Source organism: Canis lupus, chromosome 5, assembly GCF_003254725.2.
Source record: "Canis lupus dingo isolate Sandy chromosome 5, ASM325472v2, whole genome shotgun sequence".
NCBI classification, from domain to species: Eukaryota; Metazoa; Chordata; class Mammalia; order Carnivora; family Canidae; genus Canis; species Canis lupus.
In genome coordinates, this window is record NC_064247.1 from 43,471,079 (window position 1) to 43,492,658 (window position 21,580).

Genomic DNA, 21,580 nt, shown 5'->3' on the forward strand with positions numbered 1-21,580 from the left:
GAGCATTATTTGGCCATAAAAAAGGAATGAAGTACTTATATATGCTAGACTACAGATAAAGAACCTTGAAATCCTTGTACTAAGTGAAAGAGCCAGTTACAAAAGACCACGTGTTGTATGACTACTTTTATATGAAGTGTCCAGAGTAGGCAAATCCCCAGAGGATGCCTCCAGATGAGAAAGTTGAGGGAAATGGAATGACTACCAATGGATACACTGTTACCTTTTGGCATGAGAAAATATTCTAAAATTGTGATGATGGTTGCATAACTCTGTAAATATACTAAAGCCATTGAATGCTATACTTTAAATGAGGTGAATTGTACAGTTTGTGAATTATACTCTATAAAGCTGTTATATTAAAAAAAAAAAATAAGCAACCAGAAAAGATCAGTGGGCCCATGAGGTAGTAAAAGTTCCAGGAAATAGCAAAAATCCTTAAGGCTCTATACTTTCTCTGTCAATCTGGCACTATCTAGCTTTTCTGTGAACTTGCACTATGAAGGCTACTCCCATACTGCCTTCATTTTCAAATTCCTAAAGCTGACTTTACAAAGGAGATTCTTAAGTTTTCTTGTCCTCTTTTCATCTTTAAAGGACTACTTTGCCTTAGAGGCAAAGGGTAGAGGTTAAACCTTATGCCTGTGTTAGAACCCTGGCTCTCTTACCATCTTAGCTAAGTGACTTGGGAGAGATAATATGAGCACTGTAAAATGGGGACAGTAATAATAGTTCACAAAGTGAAGCTGAGGATTGAAGATGTAGTATGGAGTGCACCTGACAATACAACCTATGCCTAATCTCAGTGTTTCCATCATCTTTTTGATCCTGACCTTGCCTCTGTTTAACCCCTGCTTAGAATGAAAGGTGTGAGCTTCTTGCCCACGGCATGTAGCTGGTAACTGTTGGCTTAGCAGTGTATTAATAAAATCTGTCCAGGTTTTACACAGAATTTCTTGAATGAAGAGGTGTTACTTTTCATGTTTCACTTAATTAAAATTATTCTGAGTATGCCACAAGTGGAGAAAGAGAGCAAAATTGGAAGATTATTCTCCTCTACTGTGATGAGACCTGGTTATTGTCTTTCAAACATGCCCTGTGATCTGGTTTCCACAGAAAGCGTCACAGAAAATACTAAATTGTGAAGAAGGCAGGCCATCCCAAGTTCAAATACTGCTTTTCCCTCTCTTAGCTATGTGACCCTGGAAGCATCCCCTAACCCCACTGAGCCTCAAACAGTTTGTTTACAAAAATCAGAAAAATAATCATATGTACCTCACAAGGCTGTGTGAAGAATTAAATGAGTAGCACATATAAAGCTTTTGGCTAAATGTTTGGCAAATAGTAAGGGTCCCATAAATGCTTTTTAAAAAATGAATAGTTTGGGAAACTTTTTTGAGAGTTACAAACAGAAAAAAGTATACTTCAAATACTCATTGAAGGCATTCCTTAAAAAAAAAAAAAAAGCACTGGGTGTCATATATATGTTATATGTTAGCAAATCAAACTTCCATAAAAGTATATAAAATAAAAATTAAAAAATTAAAAATAAATAAATAAACTAACCTAAATGGGAAACATGGGTGGGTGACCAACTCAGTCCAGTTTGCTCATACCTTTTTTTTAATTGTTTTATTTCCATCTTTAATACTAACAGAGGATTTCAAAACAGACCAACAGATGTGGATATAGTTTAAATGTAACAAAGAAAGAATTCAGCTATGGACACTAGAGGGAAAGGGATTTTTTCATATCAACTTTTTCCTATTTTGCAGTTTCTAAATTAGTACACACGTTTTCCCAATTTAATTTAGTACAATGTAGTACAACTTTTATGATCAACCATTTGTCCATAAGCATAAAACTTTAGAGATTTTGGTTGCATGGTCATCTTGGCTCCTGAAGTCTTATTATTTATTGTAAGAATGTAATGAAAGAGTATTTCCTCAAAGTCCTCCTAGACACCAGGTAGAAAATTATCACTTTCACTCAGTTATTACTTTCAGTTTTAAAATTGAAAGTCCTGTGTCCTGGTAACTTAGTCTCAAACAAACTACGAAAGATGGTCAGCCTGTACAGACATCAAATTTAAGATTTGGAGAACATTATTAGCAACTAACAGCTTCCATGAATTTAGTGCTAATGGTGGACCTGGCACTGTGCTACATGCTTTAAAAGCCAAATTTGACTTAAATAATTAGAATGAAACTGTGCATTAGGTTCTATTCTTATACCCATTTTAAAGACAAAATAAAGGTAATTTGGAGAGGTTGACCAAGTTGCCTAAACCCTAGAAAGAGGATAGAGCTGGGATTAAAACAAAGGTCCTTTAAAAACTGTTGTGTGTTATATTGCCATTAGGTCCCTGCCCCCAGGTACATACTAATGAATTAAAGGGCAGAAAGTTTATAGAACACATTGTCACAGAAGGTGAAAATATTAATGGCCCAAAAAAGGTTTCGGTGGCTTCACTGACGATAATTAGGGAATTGGTACATTTAATGTTTACGTGTACATTTAATGTTTACGTGTACATTTAATGTTTACGACTTATTTTTTGGATCTCTGCTGGAGCAGAACACTAGCTGGACTGGAGTAGAATTGCTCATGTTAAACTGTTGAAGGAACCTACCTCTTCACATACACCACATACTTTGTGTCTATGTAGGTAGGCTTCCCAGAATTCCAGGTACAAGTCATGTTGCCTGAATATTCATAAATGACACAGGTTACCTTGTCAGGAACATCTGGTGGATCTGCAACAAAATGTTATCACTTAGGAGCCACCATATAAACATAAAGCTCTTTATAAAGTAGTTAGTTGAAAAACTTTCCATTTTATTTAGGAAACCAGCCCTAACAGCACTCAGTACCTCCCTCATTCCATCCCTACCACCTCACCTTACAACCTACTTTGCCATTAAGCATCTCTACTCTCCTTTGTAATACTTTACTGTATTCTCCATTTCTCTTGGGATATTAATATGATCAAGTTTCTCCCTTCAGAAGAAAAAAACCTTACTCCTCAAATTTTCACTCCTCAGCTACCACCGTATCTCCTCTTCTTAACAGCTGAACTAAGAATCCTATGTTATTCTAGTTTTTTATTTTATCTCCTATTTGCTCTTGAACTCCAGACAATTAAGATTCGGACCACAGAGATCCTTGAGTGGAGCAGCGGTTTGGCACCTGCCTTTGGCCCGGGGTGCGATCCTGGAGACCCGGGATCGAATCCCACATCGGGCTCCCGGTGCATGGAGCCTGCTTCTCCCTCTGCCTGTGTCTCTGCCTCTCTCTTTCTCTCTCTCTCTCTCTCTCTCTCTGTGACTATCATAAATAAATAAAAGTTAAAATAAATAAATAAAGATTGGTTGTTAGACTTAAAAAAAAAAAGATTCGGACCACAATTCTACCAAAACTATTATTGATAAGGTCATTAATGACTTTCTAATGAACCAATTCTAAGATATCTGTGCAATCCCCACTGAACTTGACTTGTGCAGCATTTGCTATTTTGGTCACTTTCCCCTTGAAACCTTTGCATTTTGGCTCTTGTGAAAGGATTCCCCAAAGTGTTCTTTCACTCTGGCATACTATTTCCTCTTCTGGCACCTATTTCACTACTCACTTTAAAGTTTGGTGCTCATACATACAATGGAATATTACACATCCTTAAAGAGAAAGGGAATTCTGATACATGCTATAACATTGATGAAAATAGAATGATGGTTGCCAAGACAGTGGGGGAGGGGGAAGGGGGGAAATGAGCATTGTTTAATGGGTTCAGAGTTCCAATTTTGAAGATGAAAATAAATCTGGAAATGGGTGATGGTGATAGTTGCACAATAGTATGAATGTACTTAAATGCCTCAGAACTGTACACTTAAGAATAAAATATAGCTTTGCGCAGTGGCAGTATAATAGCCAATGAGGTTTATCCGAGGTGCGACTATTGCTAATAGTTGAAATACATGTTTTATGTTATATATATTTTACCACAATAAAAAAATGATTAAAAAATTTTGGCATTGGGGCACCTGGGTGGCCTAGTTGGTTAAGTGTCTGGCTCTTGATTTCGGCTCAGGTCATGATCTCAGGGTTGTGAGATCAAGCCCCACATTGGGCTCCGTACTGCTGAGCATGGAGCCTGCTTAAGATTCTCTTTCCCTTTCCCTCTGCTCCTCCCCCACTCACAATCTCTCTTAAAAAAATTAATATTCACAGAATTCTATTTCAAGTTTCTCTTTCTCCCTTCCTGCATCCCCTTTAGCTCTTTTTCTCAGTGACCATAAAAAATGAGAACATTATTTAGTTTTTGTTTGTTAGCATCTTTCCCTTTTGAGAACTGATATCTCCCTCCTTCCCAACCTCATCCCCACTCTATCCCTACCCCAAGGGCTGTCACTCAGGAGGCTTCACTCAGAAGTATATCCTTGACAGAGGCTAACTAATCAGAATATTTCTCTTGGGAATGAACACACGACTCAAAAATGAACCAACCAGAATTTTCCAAGGGACTTTTCGGGAGCCATTGTAAACAAGGTACTTTCTTCTCCCCTGAAACAGCGGTCTCTGACTAACATGTGAGCCATTAGCTGCTAGTGGCCATATTGCATTTAAGAATGAAGACAACACGGGGTGGGGGGCATATATCCCAAAAGATGGGAAAAGATGGGAGTTCTGATGATATTTTTGGAGCCCTTGTGATCTCTGAAGTCTATGAAACACCGAAACTATAGAATGACATCTAAAATTTTCAGTTACATCACCCAATAATAAATGACCAAGATCAAGATAAAAGTATAGAAATATAGAGTGTTTATCATGTCACTTTTCAGGTATGGCTCTCTCAACTTGTCCCTACATGCACAGCAAATAACAAGAAAAATGGAAGAATGGGGGTTCAAAAAGAATAAAGTGTATACATCTGTGTATGTGAAGTTATACCTAAGATTTATCTTTTTTTTTTTTTAAAGTAGGCTCCATGCCCAGCATGAAGCCCACCTGGAGCTTGAACTCACCACCCTGAGATCAATACCTGAGCTGAGATCAAGAGTCAGTTGACTAACCAACTGAGCACCAGGCACTCTTAAATATTTATCTTAAATACAAATATATTCCTGCACTTCACTTGCAAATCATCCACCAAGAATCTTACTTGTAAAATAAAAATAAATATGTGAAAAAGTTTTCTCATTGCAAATTGAAACAGTAATAGATATCGTTTAGACCTATAAAATTGGCAAGGATTTTGAAATATAGTAAACCACAGTGTTAGAATGGATTCAGGGAAATCCTCTAATACCCCTGTTGGTGAGAGTACAAACTGGTAAAACCTTTATGGAGAACACTTTACATATCACAGTTTTGGGGGGTTTTGTTTTTTGTTTTCATTTTTTAAAGGTTTTATTTATTCATGAGCTACACAGAAAGAGAGGGAGTCAGGGGCAGAGGGAGAGACAGACTTCCTTCATAGTGGGGAGCTGGATGCAGGACTCGATCCCAGGATTCTGGTTCATGACCTGAGCTGAAGGCAGACACTTAACCGACTGAGCCATCCCAATGCCCTACATATCACAGTTTTTAAAATCTAGAGCAATATCTTGCAACCCCACAGTTTTACACCTAGGAATCCATCTTTAATGAAATGTTCAAAGATATACGAAAATATTTGGCTAAAAGTGTGTGCCTCTTTCTTTTTTTAAGATTTTTTTTTTTAATTTGTTTTAGAGAAACAGAGAGTGTGCGTGGTGGGGAGGGGCAGAGAGAGGGAGAAAGAGAATCTCAAGTAGACTCCCCACTGAACGAGGAGCCCCATGCCCAGGGCTCGATCTCACAACCCCAAGATCATGACTTGAGCCAAAGCCAAGAGTCGATCACTATCTGACTAAGCTATCTAGGCACTCCAAGTGTGTGCCTCTTAAAATATTGTTTATAGTAATGAATAAATTGGAAACAACCTAATGCCCCAAAATCAGTTAAGTAAATTATCAAACACTCCTAAAATGTATCCAAAAACAAAGTTGCAGGTGATAATCTAGTGTCTGGTCTCTGGAAAGCACTAGAAATATGTTAATTAAGGAAATTCTAGCTACAGGATAAAGTGAAAAATGCAGTTTGCAAAATAGCATACTATAGTGATATCATTTCAAAGAGAGACAGACAGAGAGAGGGAGAGGGGTTGGGGAGGAGGAAAGAGAAGGAGAAAGGGGAAGGAGAGAGAAACTAAAACCTGAAAGATATAGTTAAAATTATTATTATTATTTTTTAAAGATTTTACTTATTCATGAGAGGCACAGAGAGAGAGAGAGAGAGAGAGAGAGAGAGAGGCAGAGACACAGGCAGATGGAGAAACAGGCTCCATACAAGGAGGCCAATGTGGGACTTGGTCCAGAGTCCTGGGATCACGCCCTGAGCCAAAGGCAGATGCTCAACTGCTGAGCCACCCAGGTGTCCCATAGCTCAAATTATTAAAGAGGGATTGTTAGTAGTGAGATTATAGGATTATAGAGATCATGGGTGTTTCCTTTTTGCTGGTCTTAATTTTTAAAAACTTCCTATGTTGTATGCAATTTGATTTTACAATTAAAAATGATTTCAAGCAGTAAGAACATACTAAAGTATTTTAAAACATTTTGGTAAGTTGTAGCATTGAATTATAATGGGAAGAAACTGGACTTCAAATATGTGAAAAGAAAGTTTTATGTGAGTCTTAAAGGAGGTAGGTTTAGAAACATAAATTTAAGACATTTTGAATATTGATTGAGTTGTGGTCCCTCACTGATTACAATGATTTGTGCTGGAGTTATTTTTCCCCTCTGGTTTTAGACAGAATACCGTTGATTTGGCCATAAAAGACACTGGTCAATCTTTTGGGCTATGTTATTCCACAGCATTCTATATAAAGTGAATGCTCAGGGTTATAAATACCTGGTGGTTAGTTAACTTTGCAAAAGATCAAATAGGTTATATACACAGGTGCAAATAAGCTCAATATTTGTTAATGTGAAGTTTGTACAGATGGGAGTGTGATTACGGTTATGAGAGTAAGACCGGGCTGTTAATCACATTGCCAATCTATCCACTGTCAAGGATAGAAACTGACCATACAGCCAGGTACCAGGGAATACCCTGAAGTATACACAGATGAGGCTTATGTTTTTGCTTGTTCCTCCTAATCCCATCCCTTGCCCCATTATTGGAGCACTTACTAATCACAGGCCAGATTTCTTATTAATTTAGAGTCTAACCAAGGATCATTTTCTACTGAGAGTTTCTTGAAGATAGAGTCTGTCTTCTTTGAGTTTCTAGCATTTAACATGTTTTTGGTGCATGGCAAACACTCAGTAAAGTTTATCTCATAATTAGATTGGCTTGATTAATAAAATAATAATGAGGAGAATTTAAAATAACAGAAGCACACAATGCTTCTGGCAATGATCACAGCAATTCCTTCCTCACGGAGAGCATAGGCCAGCCTATTGTGTCAGTAATGATACTAGATAGTAATGTTAAAGACAAATATCCAGGGACTTTTACTGGATAAAAAAATAATCTGCTTTGTTCACAATAAGTAGAGATCAAAGATGGTTAAAATTTAAGTCAAAGATATTTAAACTTTTAAATAAATGGTTAAGTGGAAACGGACTGTTCCATGTATGGTATATTTTAATTTGGTATTTTTGAATGAATAAAGAAATCTTATTTTACCCCATGATTGGTATGAAACAAACTTCTCATAATATGTGTGCATTCATTCACATGTGAGATTCTAAGAAGTGTTTAAAATGATGGCTAAAAATGGAAATTTAGATAATAATAGTTTATATTTCATAAATTACATATTAAAGTACAGAAGATTTTATATATATTTGGATTTCTTTTCAGGGAAAGCGCTGACTCATTTATTTTCTCTCTCTTTTATGATTTGTTTCCAGTCTAAAAAAAATACACATCATCATTTTATTCAAAACGTTGATATAAGTTAACATAGTAAAGTTCACAGGACAAATATCCTGTGATCAAAGTAACCCAGTGAAAGCAATGTGATTTCTAGAGTACCACAAAAACCCTCAAAAATCTTTTTTTGACCTACTTAAATAGGAAGTTTTGTTTGCTAAGAATGCAGAGCCCAAGAACACACAGGTTCTTGAGTCTAAGAGTTAGAGTAAATTCTTTCCTGGCAGTTACAATTTCACACTCATAACCAGAAACCTAGGTAAGGAGTTACAACTCACAAAGTAAATAAATGGAAAGAGTGATGTTCTTTCTAAGCAGCCAGCAGCAGAAAATCTAAAGTCTTCTATGATATTGTCCCAGAAGGGAGCAAAAGCCATTCTCTGACTCTAAACATGGCCTGGTGGTTGTGTTCATGGGCAGAGGCCCTCAGCCAACACTGGAAGGGCTTTTGGAGATAATTTGTCACTCAAATTGCAACACAAGGAAAGAGGCCATACATCTTTTGCCTCCTCTGGCTTAAATTAAAAACCAATCTTCCATAACTGTGAAAGTTGCTTATTTCCCCTCCAAAGAAATTGTACCTTCTCGTAACCCCTTACCCCTACCCACAAAGTATAAATAGTAAAATATTTAAGCATGAACTATTTATGTTTCCTGAGGATGTGGACAAGCTAAGCAGTCCTTAAACATCAGATAAGATATCTGCCTGTGACCTCATTTCTTATAATTTGGGGCAACTTTAGTATGTTATTATCAATTTAAGGCATGAGTTTGCCAACTTTATTCCTTCACCCCAAAACTTACTATTTTCCTTCCTCAATTTACCTCTACCACCTGCCATAGCTCTTTTTTCTTTTGAAAATCATGCAAGATCAAGTTCCCTGAATTAAGTAGGACAATGGCCTTATTTAGAAGAAGGAAGCTTCTTGCTTTTCAGGTGTCCATTCTAGGGACAAGTGGTTACCACCAGGTGGTCTTGCTCTTGCTACATAAGGTCTGGAGATGAGGAAGACTAAGAAATCAAATTTGATTGTTAAGAGGTATAGAGGAAAGGAACGTGACAAAGATTCCAACCCCTCTATCTTTCTTCACTGAAATTGGGTCCAGGTGCTCTAGGGAATGAAACTCTGGGTTAAAACAGTGCTGAATTTATTGATCTACTTCTCATAACAGTAGAATCAAGAATTAAGTATATAATTATACAAGTCACCTCATATTACTGTAATAACTTATACATCTTTAGAATATCATAAATACAAATTGAATTTAGCAAGTATTTTTAAGATGAGTGTGATTAATTTTTTTCTTAATAATTACAGTAACAATGATTCAATTTGGTGCAGTAGGAGTAGGAGCAGGGAACTATATCAGAATCTCCTCATGTTTTATCAAAAGCACGTAATTTTAAGGGTTTGGGAACACTGGCATAGCACTTTAAAGTGTGTCATATGCTTTCAAATAGTTTATTAAAATTTGGTGCTTACTAAAGCTGGTATAACTGGCCTCATTTTATAGACATGGCATCAAGGTTCACACACGTGGTTAACTGGCCCAAGGTCACACAGCTTATAAGAGGTATAGCAGGAACATAATGCTAGTTTTGCAACTATTTTTTCTTCCTAAATCTTAGCCTCAAAACTTCTTGATGGGATCTTCTTCAAGGTTGATGATATCAGTTTTAAAGCGAATAAACAAAAAACAGAAGTGTAAAGCAGATGAAAAGAACAACACTTAAAATCTGAGGATGCTGCCCTTTGTGTATGCTGTGTTTGGACAGGCTAGTGTTAAAATTTTGTTTTAAGAATGCATCAGCAACACTTAAAAACTTTTAGAGATCACAATGAAAATTTGTGTTTCTGTCTTCTTTCAAAGAGTCAAAAGATTTAGGAATACAGGATCCTCATAAATGATGCAGCTGGGCAGTGGCTGTCCCAGTAGATCCAATAGACCAACTATGTGCTTTCTTCTCTGCACACCTCCTACCAGCTTCCTTGATTCCTATCTTCTCAACCTGGCCCCTGGAAGTATTTGAGTTTGCAGTTTCTATATTCAACTAAAATAAGAAGTAAACTATATTAATTTATCTCTATTTTTAGACAGGATTTTAGGCTAGTTAATTGCTAGGTTAGCTTTCATTTGAATTTTGAATGTACCTCAACACTTACATCCAGAAGAAATGTCTTTTCCACATATCAGTGTCTCTTGAAAATATCCAGGACATTCAGCAGTACAGTACATAGAGGCATGTGGCTCCAGAAAGTTGCTATACCAAAGCCGAGCTGTTGTTTTGTTAATTCTTGTGATTTGAAATCTTTCTTTGATGCCATTTTTATAAAAATAAAGTTTCCTTGGTTGGCAATTCTTAATTGCTGCTTGGCAATATATAGAGATATTCATACCCATCTTAAAAATTGTGGCTGGTTCTACCCAGATGTGGCCAGAGCAGTTTATATTTGTAATTCCTGGAAACGAATAGATAAACATTTTTAAATTCCATGTAAACCATTAAAATAAGAGATTCAAAAGATAAGCTGTTGCATTTAAATTTTATTCTTTCCTATTCACTAAATGATTTCCACTAGAAGTTTTAGGACTGTCTTTTAACGGATTTGTTTATTATAATGTACTTTTACCATACTTCCTTTGATGCTTGGCAACATAGTACAAAACTAGAGTTAGCCTTTAAGCTACTCTGTCTAAAGTTCAGATATAATTACTCTCCTGTTTTAGAGAACTGAGACATTATAAGGCTATGCCTTTTTTCAAAAGTAAGATTACAAATAGCACTTGGCACTACAGAATCCAAACCGCATTTTCTAGCTACTCAATCAATCTTTCATTGTTCTATTGTGGATAATGGCTACTTTTATCAGAAAATTATACATTTAGGGGCACCTGGGTGGCTCAATTGGTTAAGAGTCTGCCTTTAGCTCCCGTTATGATCTCAGGGTCCCAGGACTGAGCCTCACGTCAGACTCTCTGCTTAGTGTGGAATTTACTCCTCCCTCTCCCTCTGCCTTTCCCCCCTGCTTGTGCTCTCCTTCCCTCTCTCTCAAATAAATAAAAAAAATCTTAAAAGAAATTTATGAGTTTAATGAATGACAAAAATTACTAATTTTTACTAATTACTAATTACTAATTTTTTACTAATAACAAACATCTATTGCATGATAATCACTAAAAATTCATCATTAATTTAATAACAGGAAAATGTTCAGAATATATTTTGTTAAAAAGCAATTGCAGAACAAGATATTTAATATGGGCTCAATATCAGAAATAAATAGATGAATGGATAAAAGAAATGCACTAAGATATTAACAATGATAATCTCTGTGGGTTAGACTAATTTTATTTATTTATTTATATTTATTTATTTATTTATTTATTTATTTATTTATTTATTTAAATATTTTATTTATTTATTCATAGAGACAGAGAGAGAGAGAGGCAGAGACACAGGCAGAGGGAGAAGCAGGCATCATACAGAGAGCCTGACGTAGGACTCGATCCAGGGTCTCCAGGATCACACCCTGGGCTGCAGGCGGCGCTAAACTGCTGCGCCACCGGGGCTGCCCTAGACTAATTTTTAAATTTTTAATTGCATACTTCTGTTTTAAAAATTATATGGTTAACAATGTATTAATTTTATAACCCAAAATAATAAAGTCATTTTCAATAACTCAAATGAGAGTGCAATGGAGTATCAGTTAAATTAAATTCACATCAAGGAAAATTTATTATTGTCTTTTTCTGGAAATACTTGCATTAAAATACCTTAAAACCTTATCAAAATAGTGAAAAAGATAAGTATTTGATTTTAAGAGGTCTTTATGTTTGGACCATAATCTTAAAGAATTAATTCTTTTTGTAATACAAATGTAATTGAATATTTCCATGTACACAATGAACATTTATGTATAAATCATGAATATTTAAATGTTCAAGTAGTGATAAAAATAATTCCATCATTATTAGCAGGAAATTGAAGCCAAAGGCATGAAAAGGAAGTTTTAAGAAAGCACCTGACTGCTTTAAATAAGGTAAAAAATTCAGGTTCAGACAAACTGCATCTCCAGGACCTTTTAAAAAATATGTCAATATTATCATGGAATTATCATGGGTAGTGTTTGAAAATACATAGAAAATATTTAAAAATGTCAGAAGACTTCAGATTTAGACAAACGTTGTCTTGGTTTTCAAAAATAAAATAAAGAAGAACCCTAGAAATTTTGAACCACTGAGCTTTACAACATTCAGGAATGAATTAGTAAGTCAGTGATTTCTCAATACCTAAAAAAAAAATCAGTAATTGGTGAGGACACAGATTGTGTAAGAATAAGTTATACAAAAATATGTTAACATCTTTTTAAAATAGGGATAGTAGATTGGTCCAAGGAATGTTAATTTTTGTTTTTAATTTCAGCAGAGCTATTGCAAAGGGGGAACATAACATGCTAATAGGAAACTTGGAAAAAATGTAGTGTGCATGATATTGAAACTATTCATAGATTGAACAATATATAAAATAATTTCTAATGGACAGTTTGAAGGTCTCTAATAACATATCGGGGGGGCTTGACTTATTTCTTTCTCTTTTTTAATGATTTTTTTTAAATTTATTCATGAGAGACAGAGAGAGAGAGAGAGAGAGAAAGAGACTGGCAGAGACACAGGCAGAGGGAGAAGCAGCAGGCCCCATGCAGGGAGCCCGATATGGGACTCGATCCCAGGACTCCAGGATCACGCCCTGGGCTGAAGGCAGCGCTAAACTGCTGAGCCACCCAGGGATCCCCTTGACTTATTTCTCAACCCTATATTAATTACTTGAATACATAAACAGAAATCCTACTTATCATTTGCATATTTTAAGAAGTCAGAAAAAGTTAGCTAGTGTCTTATTTCTTCTAATTCTCCCTGGATAGGGATGCCTGGGTGGGTCAGCAGTTGAGTGTCTGCCTTTGGCTCAAGTCGTGACCCCGGGGTCATGGGATCTGTCCCGCATCAGGCTCCCCTGCATGGAGCCTGCTTCTCCTTCTGCCTAAGTCTCTGCCTCTCTCTTTCTCTGTCTCTCATGAATAAATAAGTAAAATCTATTTAAAAAAATCTCTTTGGATAGCTGTCAATTTGACTCTGGGAGCGTCTGATATCCTGCTGGAGGTTATTCTAGTTCTGATGATAGGGCCACCTCTATCTCCATTACAATTGTGTTCCAATCTACAGAATCCAGTTTTCCTTTTGTCATCACTCCAAGTAACTTGCATGATTTGCAAAGCATTCCTCAAGGTCTAAAACTCTACCTTGTTGTCACTTCTCTCCGAGTAAATGAATTTCTACCACCTGCCCAGGACACAAAGCCCCAGTAGAAATTCTCAAATGCCAACAGCTATCCTGCCTGAATTTCTGACGATTCCTCAAAGCTGCTTATGCCTGTATCTGTAATGTAAGTGCCAGATGTTTGTGTGAATTATAAGATGGGAATAATAATAGCACAATATTGTTGCACAAGTTGTGAGGAATAAAAGGCTTAGCACAGTGCCTGATACATAGTAACTGTCAACAAAGGGCTTGTGGAGTTGAATTAAATTTAAATGTTTGTTGGATTGTCATGTAACAGTTATATAACAGTTCAAAGATAGAACGTGCCAACTCAGAATAATAAGCTTCTTCATAGAAATGTTCATATATGAGTTAGAGATTTGTTCATTAGGGATACTTGAAAAAAGAATCCTGCTGTTAGGAGGGAGGTTGGACTCTTTTATTTCATTCATGCACATAATTTTTATGTGCATATAGTTTTTCCCAATCTAATAATATTTGATTCTTCAAAGATCCTAACACAATGCCCTAAAAATAACACTCAAGATTTTTTTAAAAAATAAAGGATAACAATAGGTACTAAAAATACAATACCTCCATGACACCAGTTGAAGAATATGTAAAGAGCTATTACCACATCCCATTGAATTGTGATCTGATTCATGCCTGAAAGCAGGAAAAAGTTCTATGTTGCCCTCTAGGAAAAAAATATGAAAAATGTTTAAGTTGTAGTATTTTAATGAAATAACAATAATAAAAAAGGCATTACATTTTTTTCTAACAGTTATTATTGCCTTTGATGAGAACATTTCAATAGGAAGAAAAGAAGGAAGGTGGGAAGGAAGGAAAAAAGAGGAAGAAAAGAGAGAACAGAAGGGAGGAGGAAACAGGGCAAAGAAAAGTCAGTGGTGTGTGAGGAAGTATGATAAAATGGTCTTTTATACCCTTCAAAAGTCACTCTGATTTACCTTAGTAGGACATTTTGACCCTTGATAAAATGTACTTTCTTCTGATCTGATCTCTCTCATCAGAGATTTCTGCTCTAACTCCTGATGATAAATTCCCCCGGCCAGATTTCTGTACCTATGAAGCTCCAAAAATATCAGTCTTTGATGAGTTAAACTTGGGAAAAGCCAAAAATTGCAGAACTTCCAGAAAGAAAGCACCCAAAATGAAGAAAGATGAGGTGAGACAAAGGCATATGTGCTCTCACCAGTTAAACTTAGAAAAAAAAAACAAAACCTTTTCATCTGTAGACAGCTAAAAAAACCACATTATATAAATTCCAAACAATATTGCTATTAGTTTACAACTAGAGTTGCATTATTTAGTTGGTTATTTACATTATTGAATAATTCAGTTACTCAATAATCAACATTATTAAGTTATTTTTAGCTGTTTAATAAGGCCCGAGCCTTTCAAATAAAACAACAAAACAAAATCATGACTCGTCGTATAGCATAACATATCTGATAACATTTCTAAAAACTGGGGTCCCCATGGCCCCCGTGAATATAGGAATCCCTTTCATAATTTGTTAGCAATATTAGGTCTTCTCTTTATAAATAAGAGGCAAAACAAGGCCTAAAATGCTCCTGGTTAGAAGTTAAATACTCCCCCAGTAGAATATATGCAATAATTATTGTTTAAAGTGACACGATGTTAGACAATATTTTAGATCCAACTTTCATCAGTAACCACTATATGAAATATCACAAGAACTTACAAGAAAAAATAACCTGGCCCAAGTATTTCCAAAAGAAAATATAGCTGTTTTTGAGTATTTGGGTGATCATTGTCTCTTTACCTTTCAACTTGTTGGAAGCACAAAATTCCTCTTCAGAGTCAGGCTGCTACCTTGTTGCCTGTGTCATGTCCTCTTTCCCCGCTGCCCGCTTGTCAATAATCACTTTAGATTTTCAGCAACGAGGCAAATGGAAATGTCAGCAAAGCCCTGACCTACATTTCAGATTCTTGAAGAGGAACTCAAAAACTGTCCAATTCAAAATGACTGGCTCTCATGTCACTATTTGGGAAAACCCAGATTACTGAAAGTGAACTGCTTTGTCAGTACTTTTTTTTCTCAGTTTAATTTAAAATGGTCTGTCTCATTCAAGAAGTAGAACATATATATCGACTCTGCCTATCAAAATATAACACCATAATATACAAAACGATAATGCTTAGTTTTAATTTGCAATTAACATTGATGTCTATTATAAACCAATTTCTTAAGACAGTTTAAATGCTACTGCTGACCATTCATTTATTTACCAAGAAATTTTGAGTATCTAATATGCGTCAGGTATTGTTCTGGGCATAAAAGATACAATGGTGATTAATTACTGAATAGCTCTTTTGCTGTATTGTTTAAAGTGATTTAATTGCGGATCAGTTGAACTATCACTCAGGCTTTAACAGGATTCTACAAGCAAATAAAAAATTACCAGATATTTGGTACATTTATAGTAGGCATCACCAGGGGCTTTCCCTGGCATACTTTCTCCTCCCACGTCCTCTATTACTTCTACATGAATATCTTTTCACTCCGTGTATTCCTTTTTATCGTAAATGACAGTTACTTGTTGCAATAAACTTCTTAAAGCCAGAAACTCCATCTCACCTTTTAAATTTTTATATTTTTGGTACCTAGTACATTAGAATAGTCTGGGGAAATACTGGAAATATTTCTATGCTCAGATTTATCCTAGACAATGAAAATTAGAATTTCTGTGAAGTCTGGGCACCGTTATTTTTTAATTCCAAGTGGTTATAATGAAGAGTCAGGGTTGAGAACTTTTAGACTATAAGAATAAGAGTGTCTTTGAAGACCACACAGAAGAAAGGACTGTCAACTGGGTTTGAATGATTAATAACAATTTTCAAGGCTGTGAAAGAGACAGTGTGGGAAACATTTCCCATACAAGAACAGAATGTGCAAGTAATAGAGATGTTTTAGGACTGACTAGTTGTTTCTCCAGGTTGAAGGGAATAGGGTGTGAGCTGGAAAATTAAGGTCAGTGGCAGAATGTAATCACTGGGCTTTGTATTCCTGCCAAGTAGCTTAAACCTTTGTCTTGAAGTCAGTTAGAGATAGCCAAGATTGGTAAACAAAGAAATAACATAATCAGATTGGACTTTTAAAAGATAATTCTAATTATTGGGTGGAGAATTGAATGAAGATGAAGAGCCCAGTTAAAAGGCTATTAAAACCCAAAAGCTGGGGGCACCTGAATCGCTCAGTTGGTTAAGCATCTGCCTTTAGCTCAGGTCATGATCCCAGGGTCCTGGGGTGAAGTCACACAGCAGGGCTCTCTGCTTCTGCCTGCTTCTCCCTCTGCCTCTGCCTCCCGCTCCCCCTGCTTGTGCTCTCTCTCTTTCTCTGTCAAATAAATAAATAACATCTTTAAGAAAAAAAAAAGAAAGAAAATCAAAAGCTCATGAAGGTCCAAAGCAAACCAGGGGCAGCAAGAACTGAGAGGAAGAAACAAAAGGGAGAGCTATACTGAGGAAGATTAGATAGGCCATTGTGACTAGCCAGGGAATGGCGACCCCTGGAGTTGTGCAGTGAACAATACATGCGTGTGAGAGGGGATAAGAATTCAGGAACATGAAGAGTGACTCTGGTATGGTTTTTGCTGACCCAGTAGATAACAACGTTAATCGAATACACAAAAGGAGAAGTGATGGGGAAGTGATAAGTTTTGTTCTGGTCATGTTAATTTGGAGGACCTTACAACATGTGCAGAAAGAACTGTCTGGAGGGCTGTTATAGGCATGGGTAAACCTGGGAGAGAAGTTTGGGCTGGAGATCTAAATTTGGAAGATTTCAGCATATCAGTAGCATTAAAACTAAGATTAGAATAAGAAAACTGAGAGAGCACATCCAGAATGATAAGGGAAGGAAGCGGATGGTCAGAATCAGGAAATCTTGACCAAAGAACAAGGAAAGATACAAGGAATGTATGGCCAGCATCAAATGATCAGAGATTAAATTTGATAAGAACTAAAAGAAAGTATTGGATTTGACAGTATTTTTCCTAGAATAGTTTCAGAAAAGAAATAGAGATAGAAAGGGGATCGAAAAAAAAAAAAAAAAGAATGAAAGAAAGGGGATTGAAGTGAGTTAGAATAAAAAATAAGAGAACATTGACTAATCTTTCAGGGATCTGGATAATCAAGATGAGATCTTTTATCCATTTCATCGGTTGGTTGTTTTTCTTATTATTGATTTTGAGAGTTCTTTATATAGTTTGGAAACTAGTCCTTTATCATATACATTTTAAAAATATTTTGTCCTACTCTGTGGTTTATCTTTTCATTTTCTTACCAATGTCTTTTGAGAGCAGAAATTTTTAACTTTGATCAAGTCTAATTCATTAATGATTCTATTGTTTCACTTGTTTTGTCCTGCTTACATTTTCATCAATGGATTAATACATAAACCTGTTTTATATATGTTTCTGTTTTAAAGACACTTTACTTAATCTATATTGTTGATTCATTAACATTCACCTCAGCGCCAACAACATTATAACTCATGCCTGAACAAAGATCATCTAACACGTGGAGTTTCTTTGTAATGTACATTGTGGCCTTTCTTTACTTATGAACACTAGATTGTACTTCAGAACTATGCTCGGGGGCCATTTTAAATGGTGAAATGGGAAAAATGTGGCACTAAGAAATGTCCTCCAAAAGGACACTTGTTTGTAGTACTAGAGCCAAAATAATTTTTTTTTTTTTAAGCTGGGATCTTGCACATTGGGTGACTTGAATTTTTCACCGCTCTGCACATGTCTGCAAATTACTGACAAATGCTATAAGTATCGATTTGGGGGTTACAAGTACATTTTAGTTGGTAAAAGAATTCACAAATTGGAATCAGGGAATGATGAGGATCAACTATATCAAATCTCATATATAAGTGGTTTGACTTCATTTTTAATCAGAAATCATGAAGACCCACTGTCTTGGCTTTTTCCCCATAGGCAGAGTTGCCATAGGGGTATATCTAGGACAGTTTAATTTAAACTTGTCCCAGGGAATTATAAATAACACTCCATTTTATTTTCAAAATTATTCCCGTTTGTAAGATATATTGTCATACTCTTACAGGCCTACAAGAATAAACTGTGTTTCTTTCCTAAAAATCATAATATTTCAAGTTTTCTCTGGTATTTGGTAAGAGTTTGGAATGATTGTTGGTTGAGGGGAATGAAAAGGATGATTGAGTATAAAATGTGTGATCCTGAAAAACATCATATTAAATTAGTAAGCATATTTTGAGTTAGCACATCATCAAGGCAAATATATCACAATGCAGCATTTCAGATTTTTTTCCAAATTAAAAAAAATCCTCTTTAAAGAACTTAAAGCTAAAGCAGAAGGAAACAGGTAGAACTGGAGTATTTATGTATTTGTGCTTTTCTAGAAATTGACCTGCCTATTGTGGATTGAAAGTATCTTCATTTTCCCTGTCCAGAGGCAACAAACATTGTCATAAACTAATTGGCTACTAGAAGGAACTCCTTGAAGTAGATTAGTTAGAATCTGCCAGTTTAAGAAGTATAGCTGAACCAAGACATGGAATGTTAAATTGGCTGCCTAGCAACGCTGGCCTACCTGTAGGGAAGCAGGCCTAGGAGGCTCTATGTTGCCTCAGGACACAGATGCCTTATGTTGGTGGGAATGAGCAGAACGGGATAGACTGTTGATCCCTGAAATGGGAACCTACTGACTTTTGACTTTTGTTGTTGTTGTTGTTGTTGCAGTTCTGCCGTTTTATTTTTCCTGGGATACTCAAGGGGATGTGGGAACAGCCACAGGTGTGGTGAGGGGAAGCCCCATCTCCCCCTCTTGACTTTAAAGAGATTAGAAAAATTTACCACCTCTATATGGGGAAGTGATACAGCACCCTGTGTTTTCAATATGCTGACTTAGGGCTGGTAATCTGATTAGAAAAGGGGAGTAGGAAACTAGTCCTGAGTTTGTGCTTGCATAAAGGGTACACTGTTTTTACTTAGATTATTGCATTTCTTTGTGGTAACTTTAGTAGGGATGAGTGACTGTCTATTAACAGTGTGTAAAGCTCCTCAGAGGGGATTCCTGGGTGGCTCAGCGGTTTAGCGCCTGCCTTCGGCCCAGGGCATGATCCTGGAGTCCTGGGATCGAGTCCCACATCAGGCTCCCCGCATGGAGCCCGCCTGTGTCTCTGCGTCTCTTTCTCTCTGTGTCTCTCATGAATAAATAAAATCTTAAAAAAAAAAAAAAAAAAAGCTCCTCAGACATTCCATTAGAGGTACCACTAAAAATGCAAATCCCATTAGGTAGACTTGATTTCGGAGGCTTAAGATTTTGTATAGTGATCTAGTAATTCTGTATGAAATGAAGAAATTAATATTATGAGAGGGTGGAGAAACTGATGAGTGGTTGGATGAGTTGTTTTTTGAAGTAATGGAGATGGCAGTGGCTACCCATAGGGGCAAGAGGAAGCACCTTGGGTATGCACAGGGAAGATGCTTTGTACATATCTCTGCAATTCTTGGTAGGTAGAGTACAGTGGTACAGCCTAGTCTGTTTCTGTACTTGGGAAGAAAATAGGTGTCCCCATCTGAGATCGCTTACAGTACTATAATGCGTAAAGTGTGACAGGATCCCTCTTCACATCTTGACCAGGACATGACACGTAGCCACCCCCCTTCCTGGCAGGCACAAATGGAACCAAGATGACAGAAGAGGGCCTTTCGAAATGCAACACCAATAAAGGCAAGACAGGATGGATTTTTTTGTTGTTTTTCCTAAAGCATACCGCAGCTCTGAAACAACTCCCTAGTTTTTGATAGAATAAAAGTCTTAATTGTTTAACAGACGTTCAACTAGGAAAGTGGCTCCTATCACCCAATTTCTTCTTTAAAGAACAAAAAGAGAGACAACTGCATCCTCATGTTTGGGTCCCCAGGAATTGAGGATAAAAGCAGAAAAGCCCAGTGTGATTGTGGACAGACCCGTACAGTGAGCCACCCTTCATAGCATAGTTAAGGTCATTTCTGTATATACTGCACTAAGGGGCTTGATCCTGGGGTAAAGAACTCTTCTGCACTTTCCAATATACGGTAGACTGTATATGTAATTGAAGAAAAGATTTATTTTCTAATTTATTGTGACATTCTGCCTTTCTGTATTATAGGCTCAATGAAAGTGCTGCATATGCTTGAGAGTCTTTCATGTACCATCATACATTGTACTTGGGGCCGTGACTACAGAGGGGATGTTAACGGCTTTCAAGGACCCTTCAGTGGGAAAGAAGATTGTATTTAAAAATTAAAGTGCCAAAGAATAAAGTGCTAATGGGAAGGTATGAAAACAGTTAAGGGAGCAGAGAGGAATATACAGCAGCCTCAGGTCCACAATTTTGCAAAGTTCAGGCTGGAATGCCAACTCCTGTAAGATAAAATTGACCTGACCTGGGTCAAGGACTCAGGCTCAGTTTGTGTGTTCTCTCCAGTTTGATCACACTTGTGCCTCTGAACTGGATTTTTATGGTACCTCTTTCAACTGCCTCTCCTGCTGCCCCATCACCCTCCAGTGGGTTGGTACTGTACCGTGTCCACTTTGCTTCACTGGTGGTGTCCAACTCAGTGTCTGTGCCTGCCCTACTTTTCAACACTCACAACTCTGAGTTATTATGAAAAGTACAATTTTAGTTTTGTAGTCTTTATTTAAGAAGGTAACAGAAAATGTTATTCATTTCAGAAAACATTTCATGAAAAATATTGGACTTGTTTTTCTAACTTCATGGCCTTGAAGTTATGTTTTAGTTATCTTGAGGGTAGTCTTACTGGAGGAACTCATTCTTTAAATGTGCCAGATAAATTAGGTATCATTTTATTAATTTTCTCAACCACTGAATTAATAACTCCATTATTCATAAGAGATATGTAGACTTTTAAAAGAGAAATAAATACCATAAATCTTATGACTCATCCAGAGGATGGTACCTACATGCAGCTGCTCCACTCCTCTCAGCATCAAACACCTGATGGCAAGTTCAGCTGTGTCAGAGGAAGGTGCTACAGGCTGAATCATAGCTATTTCCTGTGAGGTATGCATTAAAGGTCAACTTTACCTTATTTCCTGTGAGAGTGTTAGAGACTTAAAAATGGTTAGAAGTAGAGATGATTTTAAAATCTGGTGCACATCCCTAGCTTTTGGACAGTATATACACTTTTAAGGAGGTCAACTTCCTGAGTCTCAATTTCTATCACATTCAATTTCCTAAATTTGATTCCTCTGAGAATGA

General features: G+C 36.5%; 1 protein-coding gene, 1 long non-coding RNA gene and 1 other non-coding gene across 3 annotated transcripts in view; 2 read left to right on the forward strand and 1 right to left on the reverse strand.

Moving 5' to 3' along the window:
- Positions 1-15,307, reverse strand: part of IL23R (interleukin 23 receptor) — a 65,592-nt gene extending 50,285 nt beyond the window's left edge. The window contains exons 1-4 of the mRNA XM_025428076.3: positions 15,086-15,307; positions 13,873-13,975; positions 10,125-10,421; positions 2,633-2,756 (exon numbers count right to left, since the gene is read on the reverse strand). Coding sequence (XP_025283861.1) covers positions 2,633-2,756; positions 10,125-10,421; positions 13,873-13,942 — 491 coding nt within the window. The 5' untranslated portion in view covers positions 13,943-13,975; positions 15,086-15,307. The remainder of the gene's footprint in view (positions 1-2,632; positions 2,757-10,124; positions 10,422-13,872; positions 13,976-15,085) is intronic.
- On the forward strand, positions 3,899-4,040 carry LOC112647648 (U4 spliceosomal RNA). Its single transcript, XR_003128401.1, has one exon. It is a non-coding gene; the product is annotated as a U4 spliceosomal RNA (small nuclear RNA).
- Positions 15,308-18,894: 3,587 nt separating the features above from the next.
- Positions 18,895-20,048, forward strand: LOC125755122 (uncharacterized). Its single transcript, XR_007410799.1, has 2 exons — positions 18,895-19,106; positions 19,957-20,048. It is a non-coding gene; the product is annotated as an uncharacterized LOC125755122 (long non-coding RNA).
- Positions 20,049-21,580: the final 1,532 nt, after the last annotated feature.